The sequence below is a fragment of the Cydia pomonella genome, chromosome 2, assembly GCF_033807575.1.
Source record: "Cydia pomonella isolate Wapato2018A chromosome 2, ilCydPomo1, whole genome shotgun sequence".
NCBI lineage: Eukaryota > Metazoa > Arthropoda > Insecta > Lepidoptera > Tortricidae > Cydia > Cydia pomonella.
The window spans coordinates 10,112,013-10,131,989 of record NC_084704.1 but is presented as its reverse complement, the minus strand read 5'-3'; the positions used below and the strand labels follow the sequence as shown (position 1 = coordinate 10,131,989).

The window sequence follows — 19,977 nt, the reverse complement described above, 5'->3', positions numbered from 1 at the left end:
CATGCGTTGTAAAATTATGAACTCTACTGCTATATTTTGCTGCGCAATGTTGCTCATGTAGAATATATAAAAACCAACATACAAATCCACGTGTACGAATCGCGGACAACAATTAGTTACAACTACGAGTACGTAAGTATTATTTTTGTTAAATATTTTAGTTCCACAGTTTCTAATTAGGTATATGCATAAAACTAGCTGTTGCCCACGACTTCGAACACGTGGAATCTTATCTTGAACATTTTAGATCTTTAGTAGGTGCAAAATATTTATTTCAATACTAATTTTATAATCTCAGTAGCGGCTTTGCGTTGATTCAAACTTTCAACGCATTCTTAAGTAATTAAGGGGATACATTTTGAAAACTTGTTAAGGTTTGGTACACAAAAACGGGGCCGTATCACTAAAACTCCACTATCCGTCTGTCCGTCCGTCTGTCTGTCACCAGGCTGTAACTCATGAACCGTTATAGCTAGACAGTTGAAATTTTCACAGAAAATGTATTTCTGTTACTGCTATAATAACAAATACTAAGAACGAAATAAAAATGAACATTTAAGTGGGGCTCCCATACAACAAACTTTCATCTCCTCCTTAGGGGTGAATTTCCAAAAATGTTGAAATCATTTTTATTTGTAATCGGGCATAAGGCCTATTTTAGAAGTTTCAAAGAATTTTGTAATGGATTCAAACTTTCAACCCCTTTTTAACCCTTTTAGGGGATAAATTTTTAAAAACCCTGAAATCGATTTTCTTATATTTTGATAATATGCAAATATACAAAGTTTCAAGTTCCGTACTCGAAAAACAGTTTTGCTCTCCATACAAACTTTCAACCCCTTTTTAACCACCTCGACAGTGGGTTTTTCAAAAACGCTGAAATTCGTTTTCTTCTCCTTTAATAAAATGCCTTTTTACGAAGCTTCTAGTTCATCGCTTAAAATAAAATTTGAACCTTATACATTTTATTTTTAAACATAGTTAATAATGTTATTAATGTCCAAAATTGTAAATAGTTTTTCAAAAACACTTATAGTTGTATTTTTTTCTGAATTATTTTCCTCACTGCACCCACATTCGAGAATTTCTGTTTTGGCCTATGGTTGACTGGTAGAGAATGCCTTAAGGCATTAAGTCCGCCATTTGTACTTATTTTTATTGTGCAATTAAGTTTAAATAAATAAACTTTCAACCCCATTTTAACCCTAACTTACTATAAAATAAGAACCCCAAGACAAACTTTCATCCCCTTTTTAACTCCCTTAGGGGTTGAATTTCCAAAAACGTTGAAATAACTTTTATTTGTAAACGGTTATTATGCCTTTATAATGAGTTTCAAAGAATTTATAATGTATTCCAACTTTCAACCCCTTTTTAAGCCTGTTAGGGGATGAATTTTTAAATACGCTGAAATCAATAATATTCCCATGTACAGAGTTTCAAGTCCCGCACTCAAAAACATGTTTGATCCCCATAGAAACTTTCAATCCCTTTTTCATCACCTTAGGGGATGAATTAGCAAAAACGCTGAAATCTGTTTTGTGGTATTTTAATAATTTATCGTTTCACGGAGTTTCGAATTCCTAGCTCAAAATAAAACTTGAACCCCATACAAACTTTGGACTCTCATTTCATCCCCTTAGGGGATGAATTTTGAAAAATCCCTTCTTAGTGGATACTAACGTTATATAAACTACCTAAGTATTGTGAAAAATTCAGCTCTCTACATGCAACGGTTTGGGCTGGGCGTTGATTTAAATGAGTCAGTCAGTCAGGACTTTTACGTTTATATATATAGATAATAAATGCGTACATGCCCTTATGTCGAATATACTATTGTTCTATATTTAATACTTATTTCAAGCCAGACAAAACAAACTTTGTTCGTAAGGAAAAACTGAAAAGTAATTATGCAACCCCAACGTTCTCTCTCGCTCAGGCGCTCGAGCGCCAACCGAGCGCGAGCTACGGCTACGAGGCGCTACGACCGCACGAACAGACTTCGTTTGCTTGCCTACCGATTTTATTTTACTCACTCCACGTCGATAACTCGAAGGAACTACACGCGTTTAATTGTTTTTGCGAATTTTTATTTTCAATACGAGTTTGTAAACAAAAGTGTTTGTTTTGTGAGTGAACAATATTTTGACAACATGTGTGAGAAGAGAATAAGGAAAATCAAAAAAGGTTAGTGTGTTATTAGCAAGTACACATGTAACACCTGATTGGTTTTGCACCTTATTTATTTTACCTAAAGACGGAGTTGTGGCACTGACCTACCGCACATCAATGCTTTCATATAATCCCCAAAGCATGAAAACGCCTGTAAGATATGAATACCCACTAACACAAAACCCTGGTATAAAGGTACCTATATAATTTTCACATTATTTAGACGTAAATAGAAAAAAATTGATTCAGATGAACTCTACTCTATTTTACGTTATTTTCTCATTTACCCACCTACTGCATATTACATAACTAGGTCAAAGATTTCTTTATCACTAATATTATGGGGATATACTTGGGTATGTTATGGATATTCACGGATATAGGTTACAGTGATACCTATACCTGAATAGACACGCTTAGCTGTAAAAGCCGGAGTCGGACTCGCGTACGAAGGGTTCCGTACCATTATGCAAAAAAACGGCAAAAATCACGTTTGTTGTATGGGTGCCCTTCTTAAATATTTATTTTATTCTGTTTTCAATATTTGTTGTTATAGCGGCAACAGAAATACATCATTTGTGGAAATTCCAACTGTCTAGCTATCACGGTTCATGAGATACAGCCTGGTGACAGACAGAAAGACGCACAGTGGAGTCTTAGTAATAGGGTCCCGTTTTTATCATTTTTTATCCTTTGGGTACGGAACCTTAAAAATAATCCCACAGTAGATATAAACATTTTCCGGTTACAAGAATTAATATGCTCCTGCCAATAGATAGCGTACATGCAGGTACGTACGTTCACTCGGCTGCAGATGAATCTAGTATTTTTTTTTTATTATCTCTTGCACTAACATACCCTTGGAAATTAGTTTGTAATTCAAACTCTTTTCTGTTTGTAAACCTTCATAATGTCAAATTATATTATTAATAAATAATATCAATGATGTCAAAGATACGTAGTACAAGTTTATACAAGCATTCTTTATGTGAAACAAAAACAGCTACATTTTGTATTTAGTTTGATTTGATTTGATCATATAACTATTATTATTTATTTATATAACTAGTAATGTAATAATTTTAGCCTATTTACGCCGAACTGCTGGGCACACTGGCACAGGCCTCCTTATGCACGAGAGAGGGAGTGGGCTATTGTGCCCGTATCATATTTACACAAAAAGGAAATATAAACGAGATATTTTTTGCTACCGCAAATATTTAATTTAAAAGTCAAATATCTAATATGTACTTCAAATTGAAAAGAGATCATGTCTCCTGCGGCCTCGCGGAGGCTCGGTCACGTTCTATTTAGCTACTCGTAGGCGGAGAGCACAATATAAATATAACAGAAAGTTTAATTCATGGCTGGGCAAGGTATATTTGGACGGTGTGTAAATAGAAATAGTGTACAGTGGAGTTTCTGTATTTGTTTGTGTTGTAGCTAGCTAACGGCTGTTGCCGCGAGCCGGCGAAAGTTCGTTGAACCAGCGACGTCATCCTTGACTCACATACTGATTGTATTCGCAGCGTTTGAGTGCAATAGTAAATAATTTACCTAGCTACAGAGCTAAAGTTACCTGTTATGACCTCGCTTTATCCATATACCTATATTTATTAGTGAGGTATTGCGAGAAAATTTACTCCACCGAAAATTCTGGTTAAAAAGAACTCTATTATAATCTAGGTCTTGTCAGCAATTAGTAATACTTTATACCTAGGTACACAATAATAAAACAACGTTAGGTTACCTACGTCACAGCACAGCATTCAATGTTTACGCTAAAACGTCAACATGGTTAATATTATGTCTATCTATTTTTAAATGCGCAGTTGAACGCATAATTCTACATCCTGCATGTCGACCATATGATAAGATTAAAAATGTACCTTATAGAATAGAATATATTATAGAATGTACAAGTTTTAGGTATTTGCTTGGTAGTTTAAGAACCTTTAAAGTCTGTCAGCAGAAGATGAAGATATGAATTTAATCTTACTATTTTATCAAATTAATTTTACCGACATAAAACTCCTCTTTTTATCTATCACTTACGACTTTTATGTGAATGAATTGTTCACCTATCAGACATTAAAAAGTAGGTACCTACTTTCTTGCCCTAGACATACATTATATCTGCAGAAATAAGTGTGTACCTGTTATGTAACTTACGTACCTACATATCAAGTATAGGTAGATCGGTAAAATCTGGCGGCTGACCGGTAATACATTATTCTTATCATATTTTATGATACATCCACCTCATACATAAATATAATCTATGATTTATGTAAGTATATCACCTCGACTTACCTCGCCTCGCCGGTAGTTGAACAACTTTATACCTTGAGGTGTCTGTGTATCCTATTGACCTTTTTTCCATTGTCTGGCGGTTGAATGGGTCAGCAAGCAAACATATTCATCCGTTATACATGTACAGTCAGCGTCAAATACTTTGTAGCAACCAAAGTAGCCAAATAGTTCGGTACACCATATATTTAGTATGGTGTACTGAACTATTTGGCCACTTTGACTGCTACGAAGTATTTACAGCTGACTGTACCTAAAATGTATAATTATAGGTGCAATAAAAAATATTTATTTATTTAATCTGTATTGCACATAAGAAAACACACTGTGCAAAAGGCGAACTTAATGCCATAAGGCATTCTCTACCAGTCAACCTTTAGGCAAAGCAGATAAATTGTAGGCGGTGCAAAAACATGAGGTATAGATGATACAATTAGGTACATGTACGAACACAATACAATCATAAGAAATACACAAACATAAATATATATTTATATAAATAATATTGATAAAATACATATACTTACATGTACATACATATATATGAAATCAGATGAACTTACAAAGCAGAAACACTAACATTTTCCAGTACTGCCAGAAAAGTGCTCACTTAAGGATACTTACTACTTAGGATTTACTTACTTACTTATTCTTATTTATTTTTCTATATATTTTACATACATGTAAAACTGAAGCGCTGGTGGCCTAGCGGTAGGAGCGAGTGACTTGCAATCCGGAGGTCGCGGGTTCAAACCCCGGCTCGTACCAATGAGTTTTTCGGAACTTTTATATGAAATATCATTTGATATTCACCAGGAAAACATCGTGAGGAAACCGGACTAATCCCAATAAGGCCTAGTTTACCCTCTGGGTTGGAAGGTCAGATGGCAGTCTCTTTCGTAAAAACTAGTGCCTGTGACAATTCTCGGGATTAGTTACCATGCAGACCCCAGGCTCCCATGAGCCGTGGCAAAATGCCGAGACAACGCGAGGAAGAAGACATACGCTAAAAAAAAACGATATAATTTGAAGTGGAAATGGCTCTTGCAAAAAATATGATGCATTGTAGATGCACCTTGCTCTCCCCTACTTATGATACGACACATTTTACAATTTTACTAGCATATGGATGGACTTGGTAAATAACAGAAGCCTTCAAAGGCTTTTTAAGTATGGCACAGAAAATAGAAGCAATGATATAAAATGCACTAAACAGTTTCAAACATGTCTAGTCAAAATGTACCTATACACTATATTACCAGAATTATATACAGGCACATACTATATGAACACAAAACATTTATGTGCTAATGCATCTGTAGTAAAAATTCCTACGGCAGCTCACGTGGCTCTATCATACGTTTGGAGCATCGTTTGTTTTTGTTGGTCATTTTTTAAACGCATGCTCGCTCATATCGTGACTGGGAACCTCATATATAAGTACAAGAAGTACTGCAAAGTCCTTGCCTCGTCATCACATTTAACGATCACGTTATTTTTACATCCTTATTCAATAGTTATGTATATACAACAATGCAGCCGGTGCGATCCTGCGAGTATTGTATTTTGACCCATAAACTCTAGACGGTTTGAAGGTCAGTCAATCTGGCGATGGCGCGCTCTGACCAAGATATAATCAATCATCAATGACTCATACATTATTATTCTTCGTTATTTTGATTTCTTATAAAGTTTCCTGATCCAATAATACATTTGGTTATTATAGGCGTCTTAAATGTGTCTTCTAGTCATATCTGAAGACTATTTTCAATCAATACTCATTTATACAAACTGTAGGGCACGTGTCTTGTGACATCAGATTAAATTTTATATTTAGTTAAAATGTCGATCGATGTTTTGTTCAAAGTACATGTACTTTACCTGCAGAAAACTCTTATTGTTCTGGCGCAGTTACGAGTGTATTTTGACCCAACAATGGATTTATGATTCTGAATTTCAGAGCTCGGAATCCGGCGATTGGTTCACGGTCCGGTCACCTCAGTTTCCCTGAGAACTTTAGTAGAATACTCTCCAAAATGTTTTTATTTATTTAAATGACAGGATATTGCATTTATGTTTATATTTATAAATATGATGCCAAAGTCATGCAGATTCACTGATGGGCTGAAACATATATGCTTTTCAGGAGTTTTAGGGCTTAGGTATTTCACTTCCTCGTATCTCTAGCGCGAACTGTATATGCAAACATTAGACTAGTGCTACCGGCACGTTGGCCCGCACATGCGCGGGGCCACGTTGTGGCAACGTGATGTTCAGCCCGATTGGCCCAGCGCCGCCTACAACCGAAAGATCAAATTTTAGAATGCCGACTTTATTTATCATTATGCATCCAAACTTGCTTATGATAATGGTCACTTCTTTCGCGTGATTTATTGAATTAATCAAGCTGTGGATAATTTCCATAAGCAAGTAAACTCGCATTTAGGTGGATACCTGTTTACTTTCATGTATTATAGATGAGTGATATTGAGTTACATTTGAGTACTTCACAATTTATGGTATTATAGCGGCTTTGAGTTAACATTTGTAGGTTTTATATATATCCATTGAGTATCGTACCATGATTTTTTTAAGGGCACCTATTTTACTGATAATAGTCTGCAGTTCATTTCACCAGTTAATAAAGTATCCATTTCTTCTTTTTCAGGTTCAAACCTTATGCGTCTAAGAGAGGCGAGGCGCATACAGCGGCTGCAGCGACTGGCGTCGCCGCCGGCACCCGAGGTGCCCAGGCCCTGCCAGCCGCAGCCGCTCCCACCCAGCAACAACGGAACCCAGAGCAGAGTCCTCCTCGAACTCGCCTGGAAAACCGTCGCCCTCATGCACAAAAATAGGATAATCCAACAAAAAATTGTAGCCCTACAAAAAGAAACTTCAGAATTCGTCGCTTCCGTCATGAATAACCCTGAGAATAAGCAGCGGTACATGGAACACCTCCGCGCCTACAAACTCGCGCAACAAACGCAAGCGCAGTCTCCTAAAATTGAAAACAACAATCTGCTGTTAAAAGTAGAACCAACTATATAAACAGCTGTGTCTGTCTGTATGACTGAAGCGAATACGAGCGAATGTACGAGTGTAAATAAATGAACCGTCTATTTTTAGGTTATGGAAATGTTGTATTGTCATACGATAAAATAATCAATTACATTTGAGTTATGAATGTTCTAGATATAAACTTGCGTTATTAGCCATCTTTCTATTAGCATCGGATTCCAAAATAATTACAAATTGATACATTGAGACATAATTGTTGGGGATTAAGGTAAGGTGGGCCGAGTCCGGTATGCTAAATTTTGATTCGATATTCTATCAAACGTAAGTTCTGAAATAGTAACATATGACTAAACTACTACAAGAGAAAATATCAAATCAAATATTTCACATATACCTAGTTAGTTTCACTAGACCTTGGCCCACTTTACCGTAACACTAACATGAGTGTGGATTTATAAAACGGATCAATGACAAGCGAAACAATTGTCATTACAGTATTATGCAAAGTTTTATAAAAAACTTAGTATACTGTTTTATGTGTTCAGTCTCCGTAGTCACTGTAAACAAAAACTGCCGCCGTGTTGTTACGTCACGATTGAACTTAGTTATTACGCTTGAACTATTAGTTTAATAATAAAAAACCCTCCGTAATTAATAAGGGGCCTGTGCACATAACATACCTACAACCAGTTGGAATAGCATTGTACTAGCTGATGTGCCGCAAACCCTAGTAAGTATAGTAGTTACTTACAATTTTCACGCATAGTAGACTTTACTTACGTTAAGGTTTATTCTGTTTTGACGTTAGATGTCGTAATTCGATAATTATCTTATTTGTGGTAAGGGAGTTAGTTGTAAATGTAACATTGAATTCTTCTGGACTTCCAGAACATATGTTCATATTGGTACCGTTCAGCAATAATATTTTAATGCAGTGTCTTAAAAAAATGTTGTGTATAATGGAGGATAGGTACTACTTCTACCTACTTAGGTCTAGCATTAAGATTCTTTTGAGGTTGTATCTAACATAAAAAGTAAGAGGCTGTTTAATTTAAAAGCGTTGCGGGAGATCTTCGTACCTAATGTTCGTATAGATATATAAATCATATCAAAATTAAAAACTTACAGTTGTGAATTCAATGACGTTAATTAATTTCGAGCCTTGCAATACGAAATCATTATGAATGGAAAATCTGAGTTTCCGTTGTTTATTTTATTAAGGTCATCATTTAAAAGTTTTATGGTAGGTACGAAGAAGTTAAAGGTATTGTTAATACTCTTAAGTTATAGGTACATCTCGTAGGTACGTAGGTATTATAACATTTATAACTGCCGGTCCAACCACGAATATTGTAGCTTTTCGTGACGCTGTTATAAGTTAATTTGGGGCTTCCGATTTTAGATTCTTTAAACTCTAAATATTACCTAATGATTTTCGGTAGGTACCATCAGCCGTAAAAGTGCATGGGGTATTTTCAATAAATTCATTCATAATTTCTCCATGCAATTTCGTAGTTCACTGTACATGTGGTATAAAATAACTTAAAATTTGTTTGAAATTTATCGTGGGCTTTTTGTCTTTAGTTTACAAAACAAGAGAACCTCAATGACTCATTACAACGTCGATAATTGTTTGACTTCGATACATGCACATGTTTGCTGGAAGCGCGTTTGATCGTCGCTGCCAAGGTGATTCGCTATTTATTTTATCGTTTACATTTAAGACTGTCCTAAATAAAGATTGATTGTTTAGCTCCATATAACATAGATGCTCAGTAGCGTACATACATATATCCCGGAACTTTCTTAACAATTTGTAATATAAAGATATCGGAAAAAAACGCAACATGAAGAATAGCAGTAGAAGCGGTATAGAAGTTTAATATAAATAGATAAACTAATTTTTAAGTTCTAATTATACCAGCAGGTACTATATCTGTTAATATTTTCCACTGTCATATAATTGATACCTACTTTAATTTTGTTTCATAATTACATACATAACTTCAATGGGCTTAAACTACACATCTTGTTATATTTAATAGATTTTATGTGCTGCAGCATATTAGATAATTGGTACACCTACCAACTAGTTTGCTGGTTCTTAGATTCACGAAGTGCTTCATTTAGCTCATAAGAATATATTTGTCAAGGAAATGTTGTTATTTAATACAAAGTGTTAGCAAACTGGGCCTATATATGTAGTATTTTCCTACAAAAGCACACATCTTAGCTCCAACAATTGTGTTCATTTTACACTTACAGTACATTGAGTGTAAAATATTCACAAAATTTTGAATTACCTATTGGTTTCGATGACTCTTACGTGTGTGTGTACTGTATTTATCTTGTGTTTGAACGCAGTAGGTAAGAAATAAAATAAAAAAATCGCGCCAAAATTATATGTCAAGACTTTGCTGAATGTGAATGTCAAACAAGAGATAAAGCGAAAATCCATAGATTTGGCGCGAATAAATTGGTACAAATCTAAGTTTTTTGATCTCATGGAAAAAATACGAAATTCGTACAAAAATTATCCATTATTATGCTTTTAATGTACGTGAATGTTACCTAAACAAATTTATTATGTGTGGTTTAATTAAGATTACAATGGAATTAAACTAGTCTTTTTAAATGTATGTTTGATTTTTTATTCTAACATATGATCCGATACCCTTCTTCGAGTCATACCTACATAACTATTAATTCTGTACACGACAGCGACGCCTGCTTGGCGGCTATGAAACAACAAAATCAATCGAAATTGTCGGTCATTCATGAACCTCTTGATTACTTATTATCGCAAAGTGCACCGTAGTCCGTTTGGTACAGCAATAAGCATTGAGGTATACAGTGAAATTTTTATTTATAATCTGGCAAAACAATCGCCAACGGCCAATCCGACCGGTCGAAAGTTTCGCCAGCATTAAGTTTTCTTTATTTATTTTTTAATTTATGGCCTGCATGCTGTAGCCCTTTAAGACAAATCTTCACACACGAAAACCTATACTGGCGCCATCTATGTAAACCTTTGACAGTTGCCAACATGCCAACCCCTTCTGGCCATGCACATGGAACATAAGGATCCTTTAGGCATGGAACGCGACATATGGGCAGTACTAGCAAAGATAATTTGAAATAAAGGTGTAGGTGTCAAAGAGAACTTAATAACGACATAATTTTACTGCTATCTTTCGACACATAATTTAAACTTTGAGAATGCCATTTGACTTTGATCCTTATTCTTTCACTGATATGTGTTCAATTTGTCAATTATCAAAAAGTGGCGCCATCTAATAAATCAAAGGCCAATGGTATAGCAGCATCGTTTCGAGCGATGGCGCCATAACCTTTAGGTAGTGCCTGGTAAGATGGCGCCACTTTTTAATATTTAACAAATTGAACACATGTCAGTGAAAGAATAAGGATCAAAGGCGTTCTAAAAGTTTTAATTATGTGTCGAAATATGGCAATAAAACGTCGCTACAAAGTTTTCTTTGATAATACACCTCTATTTCAAATTCTCTTTGGTACCGGTACAGTAGATTTGTAAACTCTCAAACATTAATATATATTTTTTAGTACGTGCTGCCATCTGCCGACGAGTAGCCCAACTATAACAAAAGCACAACATTTATTGCTAGCATAAAAAAATATTTTGCCTCTATTAGAATCATCCTTCTGAACGCATCCAATGTAGCTGTTAATGTCAAATAAATGTCAAGATGTCAGTTACTTATCGTATGTATTAGACATGTGTAAGTAATGCGCGTAACATCACAAATGAGATATCACTCAAACCCGTAATATTGCATTACGCATCACTCCGAGAAACCAAGCATTACTTCAAACATCACTCGAGCACATGACTGGCCGAAGCGCGCGTAAACTCGTAAAGCATCAATATAGATTGACGCGCCGGTAGTCTGTACGAAAGGTCCGTTCAAGTCTATATACAATCCGCGTAATGTATAATGAGCAATGAGACGTGATGGTGTGATGTGTGATGTTTGGTTGCCATGCTATCATTACTTTGCTATCCCGCTCGCACCCGCACTCACTGCTCGCTCGCTCTCATTCCGCAATGCTTTCGGAACACTTCGGATCGGTCCGCTCGGCCGGTCGGTAGCAGTCGCATTTGAGTTATTGCAAATTTCATTAAATTGATACGATAACGGATTTTTGCACCTGCAATCGATTTAAAACTGTAATGCGTTAACATAGAGCTTACAATGTTTTTAGTATTTTACCTATAAGGATGCGGCTAAATGATAATTCGCTTGCGAGTTTGAATTTGACGAACAAAAACGTATTTACTGTTTATTATTGTTGTGAAATGTTTGGTTTGGTTGACTTTCGCGGCAAACTAAATTAAGCACGAGTGAAGTTCCTTATTTATCTTTAATTTAATACTGAGCTAGTGTTTACAGTACATTCTCGTATCAGTATCATATCATAATTTTATTGATATACCCAAATAAAAATACTACTACGTGACTCTCGATGGCGTTATCTCATTAATTAACAGATATTTTCTTTTATTTTTTATCTATGATGCATATTTTAAGACTATAAAAATAAAAACATTAACAAAAACGATCTATCACATGGCGGTGACAAAACGCAATGCGTAATAGATCGACGCGCCGATATGATACGCCCTAGAGTCCTAACACTCGCTGCGTAATGTAGTTAGTACTGTGATGAGTGTGATGTTGCCATCACGCGCGCGCCCGCGCGCTGTATTCGTTCAGGTAAATGTTTCGTTTCGAGTGATAAGTGATGTGATATCTCAGTGTAACATTACGTTTTCGAAAAAGTGATGTGATATAGCATTACTTTTTGAAGCACTGTTTCGCGCATGTCTAGTATGTATGGTATGGTGGTAAAATTAGTCAGTTATTTTGTATTAAGCTAAAGTAAAATTGAGCATAATAACCGTATTACGTACTAGAAAGTAAAACATGTCCTCAGTATATTAAATAAAAAAACTACTTAGTAAGAGTATCACAGAAAAGTTCAACTATGAAAGCATTAATACAGCGCGTTATGAAGGCTAAAGTTACCGGTGATTTTGTTATTTTACCAAAAAATAATATCAGTTATACACTTACTGCATAGTGCGATGCCCTTACTAACCGCCCTATTCTAATTTCAGTTAACGGTGAAGTCGTCAGTAATATAGAGCAAGGGTTATGTGTTCTAATAGGAATTTCAAAGAATGATAACTTGATGGATATGGAATACATGTAAGTACGTTTGCAAAAAAATGTTACGGTATAATGTTTTCAGTTTCCAACATTTACACAAACAAAAAAGTATTGTTGCTGTTAATCACACCCAAGTGTAAGAATTTTTAATTGAATTACTTTCAGTGTCCGTAAGATACTCAGTGCAAGGTTATTTAATGATGACAGTGACAAACGATGGAGCAAGAGTGTGGTGGACAAGGATTACGAAGTGCTATGTGTTAGCCAATTCACCTTGTACAATACTTGGAAGGTTGTATTTCTTCCTTAACCTAATTATAGATTATGTCATTCACGAAGATACGTGCCTTGACTCGTATTGTCATGTTATTAAATGTTAGATAGTGCCTATGCACAGAAGAGAACCCACCTAGCGGGACACTGGCAGTGAATGTGTTGTGTGTGCGTTATTAATTTCTGAACATTGAAAAATAAGGAACACGGCCAATATTGGTCTGTATGATATAATATATATTGAAATAAAAAATGGGTTATTAGTAAAACCTATTGGTAGCTTTAATTTTTATGAATTGTAATGTTATATTTCAACATATTCATTTCCTTTTCAGGGTAACAAGTAGACATGCGCGAAACAGTGCTTCAAAAAGTAATGCTATATCACATCACTTTTTCGAAAACGTAATGTTACACTGAGATATCACATCACTTATCACTCGAAACGAAACATTTACCTGAACGAATACAGCGCGCGGGCGCGCGCGTGATGGCAACATCACACTCATCACAGTACTAACTACATTACGCAGCGAGTGTTAGGACTCTAGGGCGTATCATATCGGCGCGTCGATCTATTACGCATTGCGTTTTGTCACCGCCATGTGATAGATCGTTTTTGTTAATGTTTTTATTTTTATAGTCTTAAAATATGCATCATAGATAAAAAATAAAAGAAAATATCTGTTAATTAATGAGATAACGCCATCGAGAGTCACGTAGTAGTATTTTTATTTGGGTATATCAATAAAATTATGATATGATACTGATACGAGAATGTACTGTAAACACTAGCTCAGTATTAAATTAAAGATAAATAAGGAACTTCACTCGTGCTTAATTTAGTTTGCCGCGAAAGTCAACCAAACCAAACATTTCACAACAATAATAAACAGTAAATACGTTTTTGTTCGTCAAATTCAAACTCGCAAGCGAATTATCATTTAGCCGCATCCTTATAGGTAAAATACTAAAAACATTGTAAGCTCTATGTTAACGCATTACAGTTTTAAATCGATTGCAGGTGCAAAAATCCGTTATCGTATCAATTTAATGAAATTTGCAATAACTCAAATGCGACTGCTACCGACCGGCCGAGCGGACCGATCCGAAGTGTTCCGAAAGCATTGCGGAATGAGAGCGAGCGAGCAGTGAGTGCGGGTGCGAGCGGGATAGCAAAGTAATGATAGCATGGCAACCAAACATCACACATCACACCATCACGTCTCATTGCTCATTATACATTACGCGGATTGTATATAGACTTGAACGGACCTTTCGTACAGACTACCGGCGCGTCAATCTATATTGATGCTTTACGAGTTTACGCGCGCTTCGGCCAGTCATGTGCTCGAGTGATGTTTGAAGTAATGCTTGGTTTCTCGGAGTGATGCGTAATGCAATATTACGGGTTTGAGTGATATCTCATTTGTGATGTTACGCGCATTACTTACACATGTCTAGTAACAAGCCAGACTTTCATAATGCAATGCCAGCTGATGAGTCCAAAAAAATTTATGAACAGTTTTTAGAACTGTTAAAAAAAAGTTACAAGCCGGAGAAAATTAAAGGTAAGACATAATTATAATAATGTGTCAGTACTTATTGTGAAATTGGTATGTGAAACATTGGTGTTACTTGCAATGATTTATGCGTGCATGGAAGAAGAGGAAACAATAAAACACTTTCTCCTAGACTGCAAACAGGTCGAAGTGTACAGGAGCAAATACCTAGGGACTTTAACATGCAATAAATTTATTCATAAAACTTTACGAGCCTGAATTAGTTAAATTATTTCTTACAGATACATAAGTCAAAATTACAGATAAAGACAAGCAATTGATATTCAGGCTTGTAATGCGTTTATTAATAATGCCATTAGTGTATAAGTAAAACTTAAGAGGGAAGAATAGCTTTGTGATCCTAATGAAATAATGGTACTCGTACTTTTTCTATGAAATTCCATTTCAGGTGAAAACGGCAGGGGGGCGGCACTTAGAAATGTAGTTAACATTAGTAAAGATGGCGGCGATTTCTATTAGTGGGATCCGATAACCTACTTTTACATAAAGTTAACTAGTGATTGTGCAAACTACATCACCAGATGTCACTGTAAAATTGGTAGAATTTAAAGGCATGTATACAACATTGGTAATATGTTTTAGGCATTATTTTAGGATTATTTTAGGCATTAAATTGAGCAACAGAGTGAAGAATACTGAAATACGCAACAAAACAAAAATAATAGACGCAGCAGTCAATGTCAATTAAAATGGCAATGGGCTGGGCATACAGCTAGGATTAAGGACGGAAGATGGAGCGAAAGAATATTACACTGGAGACAGCCGCCGCCCGACCGGCCGCCCGAGACGCCGCTGGAGAGACGACATCCAGGCCGTGGCCGGCGTCACGTGGACCCGTGCCGCCACCGATCGGGAAATATGGCATAGTATGGAGGAGGCCTATGTCCATAATATATTCCAAGTTTAAAGCATTCGAAAAAAAGGAAAACCTAGGAGGAGATCAACATACTCACCCAAAACAACCTGCGATGCAGCGCAGCCCTCCATAAGGTTTTGGCGTCCAAACTTCTCAGCAGAAATACTAAGTTACGGGTACTTATATAAAACTATAATAAGACCAATCCTTGTGTATGGCTGCGAGACTTGGACACTAATACTAAAAGAAGAGAGTCAGTTCCTGGTAGCGGAAAGAAAGGTGTTACGGAAGATCCTGGGACCTATCAAGAGAGATGACGGCACCGCATCCGGCACCCGTAAGCATCCGTAAGAATGCCGAAATCGAGGAGTTAGTGGCCTAACCCAATTTCATCGGCGAAACAAAATGCCACAAACTTCGCTGGTTCGGCCATATACTAAGGATGGGTGAGGATCGGGGTGTTAAGAGAGCTTATGCGTGCAGTCCAACATCCTACAGTTGTTTGCCGATGACACAACCATCATAGTAGAAAGCCAAAATTATTAAATATATTATATTATATTATTGGTATTGCTTGTATAGTGTAGTATAGTTGGTGCTGATATAGTGAAATAGTGAATAACGTCTCAGAGGATACTGTAGAATGGCTAACAAGAAATAACCTATCTATAAATTCTGATAAAACCGAATATATTTACTTCCGTACCAGACAGGGAAAAGATCTAAGGCTTAATATAAAATGTAATGGGAAACCAATAGAGAAAGTAGAGTTTCAAAATTTCTTGGGTCTTTATGTAGATGAGCACTGTGAATGGAAAGAGCAGGTTAAGGCAGTCTGCAACAAAATTAATAAATTTGTATTTGCAATAAAAAAATTAGACTTGTAACATCACATAAAATTGCCCTGTTAGTATATTACGGAGATGTGTGTTCTGCTCTCAGATATGGAATTGTATTGTAGGGCAACCCATCTGACATATCTAAAGTTTTTATAGCTCAAAAGCGCTGCATAAGAGCGATATTCGGTTTAAAACCTTTAGACTCATGTAGACCTATATTTAGACAACACAGGATTCTAACGCTTACATGTTTATACATTTTGGAAGCATGTACTTTTGTCAAAAAACACATGGATCTGTTTATGATTAAAGACAACAATAATAAGCGAACAATTACACAAAAACATCTGAACATGCCAGTAGCAAAATTGAGCCTATTAAAAAAAATGCTATTACATATATGAAATCTATTACTAGTTTATAGACCGCGAGCCAGGAACAATTTCTATGATCAATCGCCTACCGGCTGAAAACTCGTGTAGTGGTTAATGGCTTGGTATGATGAACCCTCGTGGACGTCAGCTGCCGCTCCGTTGGTGGGTTGAGGAATGGCAGCCACCGAAACACGTAAAACAAAAAAGAAATTGTCATCGCCTCCCGTTTGATACTTTGTCAAATGATAGTTCAGGTGCTGTTGTTAATTAAAAAATCGTCAGCCGGTTATATCGTGTAGACATGCGCGAAACAGTGCTTCAAAAAGTAATGCTATATCACATCACTTTTTCGAAAACGTAATGTTACACTGAGATATCACATCACTTATCACTCGAAACGAAACATTTACCTGAACGAATACAGCGCGCGGGCGCGCGCGTGATGGCAACATCACACTCATCACAGTACTAACTACATTACGCAGCGAGTGTTAGGACTCTAGGGCGTATCATATCGGCGCGTCGATCTATTACGCATTGCGTTTTGTCACCGCCATGTGATAGATCGTTTTTGTTAATGTTTTTATTTTTATAGTCTTAAAATATGCATCATAGATAAAAAATAAAAGAAAATATCTGTTAATTAATGAGATAACGCCATCGAGAGTCACGTAGTAGTATTTTTATTTGGGTATATCAATAAAATTATGATATGATACTGATACGAGAATGTACTGTAAACACTAGCTCAGTATTAAATTAAAGATAAATAAGGAACTTCACTCGTGCTTAATTTAGTTTGCCGCGAAAGTCAACCAAACCAAACATTTCACAACAATAATAAACAGTAAATACGTTTTTGTTCGTCAAATTCAAACTCGCAAGCGAATTATCATTTAGCCGCATCCTTATAGGTAAAATACTAAAAACATTGTAAGCTCTATGTTAACGCATTACAGTTTTAAATCGATTGCAGGTGCAAAAATCCGTTATCGTATCAATTTAATGAAATTTGCAATAACTCAAATGCGACTGCTACCGACCGGCCGAGCGGACCGATCCGAAGTGTTCCGAAAGCATTGCGGAATGAGAGCGAGCGAGCAGTGAGTGCGGGTGCGAGCGGGATAGCAAAGTAATGATAGCATGGCAACCAAACATCACACATCACACCATCACGTCTCATTGCTCATTATACATTACGCGGATTGTATATAGACTTGAACGGACCTTTCGTACAGACTACCGGCGCGTCAATCTATATTGATGCTTTACGAGTTTACGCGCGCTTCGGCCAGTCATGTGCTCGAGTGATGTTTGAAGTAATGCTTGGTTTCTCGGAGTGATGCGTAATGCAATATTACGGGTTTGAGTGATATCTCATTTGTGATGTTACGCGCATTACTTACACATGTCTAATATCGTGGCGGTATGTAAGGACATCAGCTGGTCGCATGAACATGTAAAAAATAAGCGCTATACCTTTAATGATAGCAACAACAAATCATGAAACTTTGCATGTAGCATTTCACCAGGAGTAATCGCTTAAAAATCCATCAACGGATTACGCAATTTACACATTACGCATACTTTGCCGCACATAAAGTGGTAGGCGCATATTTTTTACATGTTCATTTTACAACTGACGGTCATTCCAACGCGATAGAACCGGCTAACGGTTTTTTAAGTTTAAAACAGCATCCACACTATCATCTGACAAAGTATCAGCCGGGAGGCGATGACTGACGAAATATGCTCCTGACCCGCGGTCTATTAGTTGGACATACATTTTATACTAATCTTAACACATGGTTAATCGAAGAATGTTACTATTCATTAAATGATTTCTTAATTAATAATAATTTATAATAATTGACATATTTATTAGGTTACCTGACATTTAGTTTTAATAGTAATAAAATTATTACCTTATTCTTACAACTTATATAAATTTAGATTTAAAACTAGTCAAATTATTAATGATTTAACTTTTTTTTCTTGCTCCCAACTCTTTCAAAATATTTTAATTGTATATAAGCTTGTGTACAAGTTGCATGTTGAAAGATATTTTAGATGTAGTTGTATATTTTGCATACTGCAATTCAGCTAAATGTGTGATACTTTTTAATTTATAATATTTAAGACCTTTTGTTAACCAAATTTAACGCAAATAAAGAACTTTACTTACTTACTTATTTGGGACGACCGACTGGTCGCCGTCCAGTGGGTCGGCCCAGATACCGCTGGAGCGACAGTCAGTATACAGGCGGATCTGTGCCAACTCAAAGCTTGGCAGGAAGTGGCACAGGATAGGGACAGGTGGCGTTCTCTCGTTTTGGAGGCCAAGACCCTCTGGATCACTGCGCCACAATAGTTAGTTAGTCAGTTTTTCATTGTGTCAGTGTCAATACTGTCAATAAGATACTAAATAATCGTGGAGAATGAAAATATTTAGAAGGGGAAAAACATTTTCTCTTTTTGTATGGACTAGTACGTGCTATACTTCCCTCTTAAGTAAAATGCGTTTTATACAACATTTTTCCAACCTTTATTGCCCTTCAGATTAAATACTAAAAATTGCAGCCAGTAAAGTATACTCGTAGGCTCACGTCATAATTTATGACCATAACATTATATGCCCAAAATCATTGAGTCACAAAATATCGTCTCATGGATTAATTTTGTTTCAGACGGAGTATTTGGGGCGTATATGCAAGTATCCATAGAAAACGATGGCCCCGTCACAGTGAGTATAGAGTCGCCGGTCAGGGACGAGAAAACGCTCGCCAAGGAAAATTCTAGAAACCCGCAGAGGGTAAAAATGAATATAAATTGTGACGGAGATCTACATTCTTAGTGATGATGTAAGTTATTGCATATTTTATATAGACAATTATATATTATAAATTATATTTAAGACTATATTTTTATTTTGGTGACAACACAATAACGCAGATGACGTTGCAGTCAAGATGGTCCCAAGTGAGATTTATGCTGGATGTAGAGAGGCAGAGAACTCCAACATACGCTTTATTTTATCAAATTTATTTTATATACATTGTAATTTGGTCGTAACTGGCGTATGTAAATATTACACCATACCTTATACAATAAAACAAAGTCCCCCGCCGCCTGTTTGTGTCTATGTTCGCGATAAACTCATGCGGACAGAATTCATGCGGTTTTCATCAATTAATATAGAGTGATTGATTCTTGAGGAAAGTTTAAGTGTATAATTTGTTTGTGTAACCCGTAGTGTACTCAACAAACTGACACCGGTGAAAAAAGAAATACTACTACTAAAACTACGTGTGGAAACTCATTAGATTCGTAATGATGTCTAGA

General features: G+C 36.1%; 2 protein-coding genes across 4 annotated transcripts; both read left to right on the top strand.

The window, feature by feature from the left end:
* The first annotated feature begins 2,024 nt into the window (after positions 1-2,024).
* On the top strand, positions 2,025-10,137 carry LOC133533831 (uncharacterized). The gene is made up of 2 exons (XM_061872890.1): positions 2,025-2,187; positions 7,151-10,137. Exons 1-2 carry the CDS (start codon positions 2,154-2,156, stop codon positions 7,528-7,530), a joined length of 414 nt encoding a protein of 137 aa, XP_061728874.1. The 5' UTR covers positions 2,025-2,153; the 3' UTR covers positions 7,531-10,137.
* A 2,242-nt stretch (positions 10,138-12,379) lies between these two features.
* LOC133533782 (D-aminoacyl-tRNA deacylase) lies at positions 12,380-19,759 on the top strand. Of its 3 annotated transcripts, XM_061872842.1 has the most exons (6): positions 12,386-12,568; positions 12,659-12,749; positions 12,876-13,003; positions 14,447-14,554; positions 19,323-19,496; positions 19,588-19,759. In XM_061872842.1, exons 1-5 carry the CDS (start codon positions 12,526-12,528, stop codon positions 19,487-19,489), a joined length of 537 nt encoding a protein of 178 aa, XP_061728826.1. In that variant the 5' UTR covers positions 12,386-12,525; the 3' UTR covers positions 19,490-19,496; positions 19,588-19,759. The 3 variants fall into 3 exon arrangements, with proteins under 3 accessions (XP_061728834.1, XP_061728826.1, XP_061728818.1); XM_061872850.1 differs by lacking the exon at positions 19,588-19,759 and having other exon boundaries at positions 12,380-12,568; positions 12,918-13,003; positions 19,323-19,549; XM_061872834.1 differs by lacking the exon at positions 19,588-19,759 and having other exon boundaries at positions 12,387-12,568; positions 19,323-19,549.
* Positions 19,760-19,977: the final 218 nt, after the last annotated feature.